Genomic DNA, 12197 nt, shown 5'->3' with positions numbered 1-12197 from the left:
GCATACATGCAGGATTGAAAATTATATGGATTGAAAATTATATCCAATTTAAATGAAGATGGTAAAGAGCCTTCATAGAGGTTGAGATTTGAAATCTATATTAAAAAATAAAATAAACTATGTACATTGAAGATGGTAAAGCGGTTAAAAGCCTTCATAAAGGTTGAGATTTGAAATCTATATTAAAAAATAATATGAATTACATCTCACTTAACCATTTTAATTTTTTAATTGAAAAAGTTATTTAACAAGATATAAAAGATTAAGTGATTATGTGTTAAAATCTTAATATAAATTATATATTCATACATCATTTAAGATTTATATAAGAAAAATTTATGTTTATGAATTAAAAATTTTATATCTAGCAATGAACAAGATGTTTTATAAGTTAATATTTAATTATTTGAGATCTTTTATAATTCTAAAACAAAAATGAGACTTTTTATATTAGAATTATGGTAGGAGTTGCTTTTCAAAGTGTTTTTTTGATTGAAAATACATCAAAATAATATATATTTTTTATTTTTTAAAATTTATTTTTGATATCAACACCTCAAAACAATTCAAAATATAAATAAAAATAATTTAAAATAATAATAAAATTTAAAAAATATAGTTGCACCGCATGTACCATCACGATCATATTTGAAAGTTTTTTTCATTTCATGTATAGAATTTAACAGAGAACATATTTCGGTCCCTCATGAGTAGGTTTTAACTCGGCCCTCACAACTATTTACTTAGACATTATCTAAATTATTTCCATATACTTTTTCAAGAAATTATATTTTTCTTATAGTACTAGCCTTATAGAATAATCCACAGCATTAATTACTTTCTAACACGAAAACTAGGTTTTTCATGTATTTTGTAAATTAAAAACATGGATAAAGGGAGATCATATAATGAGTTAATAATAATTCTTATAAATAGACAGAAAATAACTAGCTCTGAAGTTAAATATAATTGCAACAATGCTCCCAATTTCTATTCGTAATACTTCAAGTCAACAAATTGTTCATGCTTATCATCCCGGAAAATCTTATAATATAATATTAACATGTTTATTATCAGTGGGGTTGCCGAGGACCCAGAGAACGGAAGGAGAAAATATTATAATACAATATTAACATGTTTATTATTAATGACTGAGATAAAGATAATATAAAATGATTTAAATCTCAAATTTATTAGCTAGGAATAATTCCACTTTTTTTTTCTAAAATCCCATCTAGGCAGGGATAAGCAGAAAAATTAAAAAACCGATTAAATTAAAAAAACTAGAAAAAAAAATAACTGAAAAAATCAAACCGTAAAAAAAATTGATTAAACTAATTAAAATATTTTAAAAAAACCAACCAGTTCGGTTTGGTTTCGTTTTCATAAGTTTGAAACCGAAAAACCGAACCGAAATTAAAAACCAAGCCAAACCGAAACCAAACCCGTTAGAAATTAAAAAAATAAAACACAAAAAACAATATAATTTTTGATTTTTAATATAAAATAAACCATCAAACTGAAACCAATTAGTTGGATTTTAATTTTTATTTTAAAATAACTGAATTAAAACCGATTAGTTTGAACTTTTCAATTTTTTTTTTTTTTAATTCAATGTAACGATGGTAAAAACACCCTGTTCCACCGCAGTCGTTGATTACCTTATAATCCAAGTGGTGCGGAAAAAAAAACTGAGCTGGCGGGGAAAACACTTTGGTCCCTACAATCGTTGAATTGACAATTAGTGTTGATGAATTTTTTTTGTTTATTGTTGAGAATGAGAGAGAGATGTTAATACACGAGAGTAAGCCACGTCATTTGAAAAAATCAGTGTTGATGAATTTCTATTTGTAATACTTCAAGTCAACAAATTGTTCATGCTTATCATCCCGGAAAATCTTATAATATAATATTAACATGGTTATTATCAGTGGGGTTTTCAAGGAGCCAGAGAGCGAAACGAGCAAATATTATAATATAATATTAACATGTTTATTATTAATGACTGAGATAAAGATAATATAAAATGATTTAAATCCCAAATTTATTAGCTAGGAATAATTCCACTCTTCTTTTTTTTCTCAAATCCTAGATGGGTGAATAGAAAAATCAAAAAACTGATTAAACTGAGAAAATCAGAAAAACACTAATTGAAAAAATCAAACCGTAAAAAAAACTGATTAAACTGATTAGAATATTAAAAAAAACCAACCGGTTCGGTTTGGTTTCGATTTCATAAGTTTGAAACCGAAAAACCAAACCGAAATTAAAAACTAAGTCAAACCGAAACCAAACTCATTAGAAATTAAAAAAACACAAAAAACAATATAGTTTTTGGTTTTTAATATAAAATAAACGACCGAACCGAAACCAATCGGTTGGGTTTCAGTTTTCGCTCTAAAATAACCAAACCGAATCAAAACCGATCGGTTTGAACTGGTTTCAGTTTTTTTAAAACAATTCAATTTAATTATTTTTTTAAATAAAAATTAAACCGAATAAAAAATAATCATTCTTGTTGACCTATCATGTGATGGCGGGGAAAAAACCCTGTTCCGCCACAGTCGTTGATTACCTTATAATCCAAGTGGTGCGGAAAAGAAACTGAGCTGGCGGGGAAAACACTTTGGTCCCTACAATCGTTGAATTGACAATGAGTGTTGATGACATTTTTTTGTTTATTGCTGAGAATGAGAGAGAGATGTTAATACACGAGAGTAAGCCACGTCATTTGAAAAAATCAGTGTTGATGAATTTTTTTTTGTTTATTGCTGAGAATGAGAGAGAGAGATGTTTTTCCGATTTCCTTTTTGTTCATTGTTAATAAATTTATATATACACCAACTGCTGATGATCATGAATTGGACAGATTATAAACAATAATTTTTGGGGATATATAGTCCAAAACACGAAATCCCATCTTCAATATCTCTATAGGTTCCATTTAGATTTTAATAATAATATAGCTCCCAATTATAAATAATAATTTTTGGAGATATATAGTCCAAAACACCAAATCCCATCTTCACTATCTCTATAGGTTCCATTTAGATTATACATAATAATATAGCTAATCTCTGCTCCCACACACTTCATAGAAACTCTTGTATCTCCAGGAAAGGAATGGAACAAGTACATCTCTTCACGAAGAAACTAAAACCAACCCATATAAGCCATGCTCTTCCAATTCCAACCCATGTCCTTGAGGCTTTTCCAATTCCTGAAGGAGCCCATATGATGAATTTTGAAGCAGTCGATGCTACTGATAATGCATGGAGGTTTTGCTTGTCAACCCGTCTGACTGGAGCATACCCGAAACCCGTTCTTCTACGCTCTTCTTGGCACCGTTTTGTAGAGCAGAAAGGCCTTGCTCCAGAAGACAGGGTTGTCTTCTTCATGGAGAGAGATGAAGCTAATGACATGATCAGGAGGTACACGGTTAGAGCTCAACGAAAAGTGATGATCTTGATGGGGCAAGATGTTTGGGTCGATGTCGAGCATCTTCCCCTATATGGTCTTTGAAGAGTTTGACATGTAAGCTGTTGGCACGAAAAGAGTCCTTTCCACTACACTGGTATATATTTTGTTAATCTAGCCTTATAGCTAGCTGGCTAGTTAGGCCACTGTGTAATTAGTTATCTTGTTTGGTTTTCAAGTTTCTTTCCTTTTCTTCTTTATGTATGTGTGCCCCTCGTGCCCTATGAGCTTTGAATCGAAAGAATGTAATATTGAAGCTAATAAAAATAACTTAAAGTCTTTTCCAACAAGCCATGCAAGTGAGCATCAATGGGGGAAACCAGGACCAGCAGCTGGGACTGGTTCATGTGTTATCTCTTCTGCACTGCTGGCTTTATTGATTCGAGTGAGGCAGAGTTGCTGGAGATATAAAAAGCCCAAGCTTAAGATCCAGGAAACTTGAGATCTTTTATGAGCTTCAATATATTGTTAGGGAGACAGTTGAGGGAAACAATTTTTACACGCTCACTCACACAGAAAGGCTAACCACGCAGTAGACCAACTAGCCAAAAATAGTGTTAATCTTTCATTAGACTTCATTGCTTGGTTGTAATCTCTTTAATTTGTTGTTTCCTTGTTCGTTAACTCAAAACGAAGCTTTAGAAAATAGCCATTAAGTGAGTGGCTGAAACAGAGGAAAGAAATTAAGGGAAAAAAACAGAACAGGTAATAGTCAAGCTAGCTATGAAATCAAGCCCTGCTTTGCTAATGACATGCCACAACTTCCCTCTCTCGAAACGTGAAGAAAGGCCACTGTTCTCAGAGTGGCCATTAATGGAAATAGAATTAAAGAGACGCAGCATCGTCCATGGCCTGGTTGCTAACGGAATCTGATTCCACAGCCCAATTAAGCTGGCTTGCCAACGATGAGGGAACACTAATCTCTAATGCTTTCTTAATGGTGCAAACTTCAGTCTCATTCGAATCCATGTCCTCATTAATCATGCAAGAGAAAACGCACAAGAAACGACCCTATGGGTCTCTCAGAACGCCTCCTATTCCTGCACTTCCTGGTTTCCCTAAGAACCCTCAGCTTAGAAAAACAATAAACAAATATTAAAAAAACATGTGTTTTTTTTTAATGTACAGAAGATGTAAACCTTAAATTTGCAGTTTAATTTTAAAAATAAATCTAATAATGTATGTTTCCTTGAAATATAAATATGCCAAAAAACCATCTCTACTATGAAACAAATCAAAATACAAAAGCATAAAGAAAATTAACCTAAAATCCAAAATAAAACAACAAATAAAAAACATTTAGAAAAAATAACAAAATTGACGAAAATATCATTTGACCTAATATTTGAAGATCCAATGATCTAATGAATGACAAAGTGGTTTCCCATAGGATACCGAGTTGTAGAAATCACTTAGAAAAATTTAAGTCCGATCAAATCTCATAGTATTGCCTTTTTAAACCATTAACTTGGTCTGTCATCACCAAATATTTTGTTGGACCTAAATCTATTCTATTAATCCATAAAAACATATATTAGATTATCTATCTAATTTGACAAATCCTTATCTAAGTACTCAAAACCTTCTATTTCTCAAACATGACATTTGCATCAAAGCAACAAGTACTTTTTCTCAAATTTAAATTTCTGATATGTGAATAACCAATCTAAAATTTGTTATGATGATCACTATGATGGTTAAAAGTAGTTGTTTGTGCTGATTTTGTTACTTTTCTTATGTTTTTTTGGATTTGTTTTTGAATTATGTTTTAATTTCTCTTATGCTTTTAGATATTTAGATGTCTTTTAAATAGAAGTAGGGTTCTTCTGTTCTATTTATAAATCTTGTAAACCTTGAAGGAAATACACTTCATTATATTTATTTTTAAAGAATAAAACTAAGAATTTAAAGTTTATTTCTATAACTCTTTTTGTTCATAAAATCTTTTAAATATTTTTTGTGCTATTGTTGTTGTTGTAACTTCCATACGCATCATAGTGGTTAGAAAACTCAACCTAGGGCAGCTTATCAAATACTATAAGCTCTAATTCTTGACTTTTTTTACAGTTAAGGTGTTGATATATTATCCTTTAATCTTTCTCACTTTCGGTTGTAGATTTTTTATATAACTCGAGAGTTAAGAAGTACTTGCCATTACTAGAAGTTGTTTGAAAACAATTAAGTTTTCTAGCCTATTTAGTTTTTCATAATGCTAGCATTTATGCAAAGAGTCAACCATTGATTTGTTAGAGAATAATATAAATCATATCTTGGAACCTCACCTAAGAGCTTAGACTTTTGGGTAGAGATGATTTTTTGATATGGTATCAGAGTCTTGATGACCAAGCGGTCACGAATTCAAATCTCACTGTCCTCATTTATTTGATAAAAAATTAAGTACAAGATAATGTGGATTTGTGCAAGTTTCAAGCCCAAAGAGCTTTCACTTGAGGGGGTGTGTTAGAGAATAATATAAATCATATCTTGGGGTCTCACCTAAGAGTTTAAGCTTTTGGGCTGAGATGGTTCTTTGACATGCTTTCCCTATTCCACATCGCTGAACTTCCTAAGGAAAAGGGTAAGACTTGTCACTTAAGCACACAATCTTGTTTCTTTGTGCCATTTGAATAGAAAAGGATATTGAAGAAAGATTAAATGTTATCCAACTCTTGTTGGGGACTTGTTTTATTGATATTGTTGTGAGGATGACATTGGGACTAACGCGCTTTAAGATGTGAGCCTCTTGAGAGGTATGTTGTTGAGAAAGAAAAGAGTTTTGGGTTTAATCATAAGATTATGATTAAGATTTAGGAGTCGCTACTTAGTATTAAGGTTACTAGGAAACCTATGGTACGCGAAAGTCTAATTAAGGAACTGGTTGTGCAAGGAAAAAACACATTACCATCAATGTACCATACCTAAGATAAGCTGCATTGTTATTTGATTATTTTTCCAAGTCAAGTTTCTATTCGTTGGTCTTCTTCTAAGGTCTAAGATAAATCTATTTTCATGAGAGAGTCTCTACCTCAGGGGGTTCAATTCTAATCATTCTAAAGTCTAATTTTTAGTTTTGTATTTATTTTGCACTTTGTACCTTTAATATATGAGGATGTATTCTATTGTGTAGTTATACATATTCAAATATTAAAGTCTATATCTAAACCCTAATATAAAATGAACAAAATAATTGATGAATAGAGGGAAGGATTGATGAAACTTCTCATTCAGAGGTTCCTGAAAATTTTTCAATTGAAGACGTGTCATGGAATGAAAAATTAATTATTGAAGAAGTAATGGTGCGTTAAAACTTAAGAGTTTTTTTTTGTTTTTAGCAATGAGGACATGATTGTGTCTGTTTTTTCTATATGAAGAATAAGTTTCTTGTTATCATATTTTAAATAGATCATTTACATTCAATATAAATTAATTAATAATCTACATGGCAAATAAGAAAAATAAGGGATGGAAGAGAAGCTAAAATAAGAAAAACCCCACCAGTCTATGAGTTTTGCCCAAATCTTCCAATGCCTCTGAGGAGGTGTTCCACAGACTCTTCACGTGTCAGACCCTTTCTAGCTAGAGAATAGCTAACAACCAAAAAACTCCCGCCTTGAAAGGATCTACCCCTTTCCATAAACCATAAAAAGAAAAACTATTAGCAGATTGATGAAGAGGTAAAGAGAGTCCACACATCGATGACAAACCAGACTTGACAGACACCAACAACCTCCCTCATAACAACTTTGAGCCTATTAGCCAGTGCCTTTGAGATAATTCTGTACAAACTCCCAATAAGACTGATTCTGTCCACACCAGAAACACTTTAAGACTCTACTTGATAGTTTTAATAACTTTCGCCATTCTGTTCGAACCAGAAACAGAGTTTATAGCTGAAGACCATAAGTTTTGTATGACCACCTTGAAATCAGGTCGCAGCCACCAACAATTTAGAAATTAGAATGGTTAAGGACCCTCAATCCTTTTTCACCATGATGGTCCCGGGATCCGATGTATACTTGGGAAGACCAAACAAAGAAGCAGAGGGAAATGTTTGAAACTTGCCGTGGACATGAAGGCTCTGTCAATTCTACAGTAGAATTGACCTACACTATTAGAGAATAATATAAATTATATTTTGAGAATTTACTTATCAGTTTAAGTTATTGGATTGAGATAATTTTTTGACATGGTATCAGAACCTTAATGACAAAGTGTTCATGAGTTCAAATCTTACTACTTTAATTTATTTGATAAAAAATCAAGCATAAAATAATGTGTGTTATGCAAATTTCAAGCTCAAAAAGCTTTTATTTGAAGGATACAAGAGACGGTGAGTAATTTTTATTTTTATGAAAAAATAATTTAGATGATGAAGAAATATGATTTGTCACCTCGCTATCAATGATCCAACTACGGGAAGCAATTTTAGGCAAACCTGGCTTGGTTACGACATGTGCTTGAGAACTAGATTCTGCATCTGCACCTTTGTTATTAAGAGGTGATAAGAGCTACTTTAGTTGAGTCTTTGAAATTCCAACAACTGATTTTCCTTTTTCTTTCGAATAGCTCTCTGAAACATGATTAACTACAGGTTTGTTGCTGTTGCTAAAATGTTTTGGACCTAAATTGTGCTTTGCCTTGGGATGTCTCGCTGGATACCCATGCAGCTCATAACAGGTTTGGACCCAATGACCCAGTTTTCCACAGTGGGAACAATGAGGACGTCCTCTTCTAGAGCCAAAAGGACGTCTATCTTGTTCAAATCTATGTCCTCCACTGAAATTGTCTGGCAACCTGTCTTGCGATCTAAAATCTTGTGACCCATATGAGTGGTAGGAACGCTCGGACCTCCCTGTACCTATTAATGGAGTAGGTTTGTTGTTGTTGCTTCGAACTGCCTTGGCGGTGCTGCCAACAAAATCATTTATAGTGTGCACTGAGCTCAAGAGACACTTCTTTTTTTCTTGAGAAACAAAGGAATAGGCTTGCCAAACTGAAGGAAGGGGATTCATCAGGAGAACTTGTCCGCAAATAGCACTGTAAGTATCATTCAACCCCATTAGAAATTGCGTCATTCTCTGTTGATCTTGTTGTGCCCCATGTACTGTATCGTTTTAGTAAGCTAGTTCATCCCACAGGCCCTTCAATTTTGTGTAATAGGCAGAGACAGAGAGTCGTTCTTGTCAAAGACAAGCGTTATCTCTCTAAATCTCATATATGCGAGGTGCATTGCTTTGAGAGAACCGGTCATGAAGATCTTCCCAAACGTTATGAGTAGTAGAGTAGTAGATCACACTGTCTGAAATCTCTAGACTAAGAGTGTTGATGATCCATAAGTGGGACCATATCATTACATCGAGACCAAGCTGTATAACCTTCAGAATCAGTTTCTTCTTAAGGGGCTCTAATTAAGCCATTAACAAAGCTTAGCTTGTTTTTGGAATTCAAGGCCAAGGTCATAGCCTTTTTTCAAGTAGAATAGTTGTCTCCATTCAAGGGTTTGGAAATCAAAATGAAACCTCGATGATCTGAATGGTGAGTGAAATAAGGAATTGAGAGATTCGTCTTTGAAAAATCTGCATAAGTTTCTAGGTTTGGTGTGATAGAATCGATAATTTTCTTGCCAAGGATAGAAGTCGTTGATGATGTTTCATTGTTGGCCATGATGGTTGAAGAAGAGAGATGCTACATGAGAGATTTGAATGAAGCAATGGGTCAAGATCTTAATCCTGCTCTGATACCATGAAAGAATGAAGAAGAGATTGAATTTGCTGAGATAATTGTTATTGATACTGAATCATGTACTTAGATAGGAAGATCGCTATTAATTCCTACAAGTCAGGAATCAATTGCTACGTTGTAGTTTATCTAGCAACATATCTGAAATTACAATAGAAAGCTTATAAATACAGATGTGTTATTCTATACATGGAAGATTTGATTTCCTAACAAAGCCGAGTTAAAATAAAGAGAAATAAGGAGTCATAGTCTGGCTATTTTTGTTTAAAAATCAGATCATTACGAATGAACCATAGTGACCAAACAATAGCGAAAAACAGCATGAACCATACTTTCCTCTGAAATTTCCCAGGAACAAGAACTTCCCATTGCTGGAAAAAACATGATAAACTACAAGGACAACACCAGTGTAAGCCCCACTAGTCTATGAATTTTGCCCAAATCTTCCAATGCCTCTGAGGAGGTGTTCCACAGACTCTTCACGTGTCAGACCCTTTCTAGCTAGAGAATAGCTAACCAACAAAAAACTCCCGCTTTGAAAGGATCTACCCCTTTCCACAAACCATAAAAAGAAAAACTATTAGCAGATTGATGAAGAGGTAAAGAGAGTCCACACATCGATGACAAACCAGACTTGACAGTCACCAACAACCTCCCTCATAACAACTTTGAGCCTATTAGCCAGTGCCTTTGAGATAATTCTGTACAAACTCCCAATAAGACTGATTCTGTCCACACCAGAAACAGAGTTTGAAACATTCCACACTTTAAGACCGTCCTTGATAGTTTTAATTCTGTCCGAACTAGAAACAGAGTTTATAGCTGAAGACCATAAGTTTTGTATGACCACCTTGAAACAGAGCCTGCAAAGGATAATAAGGCTGCAGAAAAAGTTTTTTCAAGTCGGGTACCTTCCAGTGGGTAAGCCGGTAAGGAACCTTTTAGAGTAAATAGAAGTCTGAGTTTGAGGGCACTGTCTTGTGATTGACAGGGGTGGGAAGTTGAAGACAAAAGCTATCAGGTTTGAAAATTGCAATATTGAATTGAAATGATTTTGACCTAACTTATAACATCCATGACCTTCACGTAAGCATGCATTATAACATTTCACTAAATAATTATTCACGCTACAATGCGCGGGTTAGATTAAATTTTTATTGAACATGAAACAATATTCAGGTGTTGTGTTTTTTATTAAAAAAAATTTAATTATGTAGAGATAGAATAAATATGATCCGGTTGACTTTATATATTCAAATACAACTTGAATTACACATATAGTTTGACTTTAAAAAAATCAAGATGATATATTTTCTTTTAATATTAAAATAACAATATATTAGATCGACTCAAATTTACTTAGATCAATTTAGATTAACTTACCAAATCATAAACTCTAAGTTTGATAAATTTTAAATATCAATAACTCTTAATTTGTATTTGAATAATCTCCTATGAAAAATAACATACGAAGATGTACAACTTAAATCAACCGCTTAGAAAGAAAACTTAAATTACATAATATTATGGAACCCAACTAGATAAAAAAAATAAAAAAAAACTAGAAAAAAATTCTAAAACAATATGAATTACTCAACATCCAGCTATCCTCTTTCATAGGTAATCAATCCGGTAATTTCATACAAATTACCCAACATCCGACTATTATCTTTCATAGCTAAATAAATTCCAGTAATTCTATATAAATTACTCAACATTAAGCTATCCTCTTTAAACCAAAAAGTAAAATTAAAAAAGAAGAAAAGAAAATGGAAAGCTCTTCACTGTTCATATTAGACCTAGCTTATAACCTTTCAATTAGTTTGCATTGTAGCCTTCAAGACGTATTTAACCCGGGGCTTATATCATTTTGATCAAAACAATCATTTTAATTTTTTTTTAAATAGATTAACTTGGATCATCCCTTCCGATTTGTGATCCAATTCCTAACCTGAGTAAACTTCTAAATCTAAGATAGTAGCATTTCATAAGATTTGATGAACCATATAAAGTTGAAATTTGATTCATTCAATTGATATTTAACCTAATTAATTAATTAATTTTTTCCGGCACTAAAAATAACAACCACAACATTTTTAGCTCATTAATTAAAGGCTTTAAAAGCACACCAAATATCTTTCACCGACCTTTTAGGTTAAAAACAAAATATCATAATCAAGAACATATATTGTCAAACATACTTGTTTTTGTAGAGACAAATTGTATATATAGTCACTATTACTAATCCACATATGAATAAAAGTTTGAAAAATACAAGAATTTTATCATTCAATCTCCATGAATGAACAAACTTGTCTTTCCTATTGCACAAAACTAAAATGTATCATGTGCAATAGTACTTCGAGACTTTATATGCTTCATTTTATGTTCAATGTGAGTTAGCTAATCATGGTGCAAGTCACTCTTGGCTTCATTAATCTATTTAAATGCAGTGTATAATGATAAAAAAAAAAAAAAAGAGTCTAAATTATACATAAGATTTGATTTAATTATTTGAAAGTCAATAATTGTATTTCAGTAACATATAAAACTATTTTAATAGTAAAATATATTAACTGATATAACTAATAAAAGCCGAATTAAATAAATATTTCAAATCCAATAAAAATATTGCTAACTACACAGTTGACAACGTTATCTTTATGTCGAACGGTTATAAGAATTATGTGAGATCGACCTTACTGTCTTGCTTGAGCATGGAATATTGTTCCCTGGGTTTGATCCTAGCTAGCTACCTCTGTTGGCCCCTTGGTGGTCCTTGTTCTTCCTTAACTGAGAAACTGAAACATTATTAATTGCCACAAATTTCTTCTATGGGCTCCACATTAAATAGACTAAGTCGTGGAAATTAAGAACAAATGGAAGATCGATCGGGGAAACTTCTCAGTCGGCAGGTTCCTCGAGATTTCCAGGCGCTAAACCAATTCCCATTCAAGTTTTTTCCACGCTTATGACGTCTA

General features: G+C 32.4%; 1 protein-coding gene across 2 annotated transcripts in view; it reads left to right on the top strand.

The window, feature by feature from the left end:
- Positions 1-3053: 3053 nt before the first annotated feature.
- Positions 3054-12197, top strand: part of LOC127905040 (uncharacterized) — a 93913-nt gene continuing 84769 nt past the window's right edge. For both annotated transcript variants that reach the window (XM_052450989.1, XM_052450988.1), the window contains exon 1: positions 3054-3278. In XM_052450989.1, the coding sequence (XP_052306949.1) occupies positions 3124-3278 (155 nt within the window). In that variant the 5' untranslated portion in view covers positions 3054-3123. The remainder of the gene's footprint in view (positions 3279-12197) is intronic.

The sequence above is a fragment of the Populus trichocarpa genome, chromosome 3 (genome assembly GCF_000002775.5).
Source record: "Populus trichocarpa isolate Nisqually-1 chromosome 3, P.trichocarpa_v4.1, whole genome shotgun sequence".
Lineage (NCBI taxonomy): Eukaryota > Viridiplantae > Streptophyta > Magnoliopsida > Malpighiales > Salicaceae > Populus > Populus trichocarpa.
Note: the sequence above shows the minus strand (reverse complement) of the source record. Positions and strands in the feature narration are given on the sequence as shown.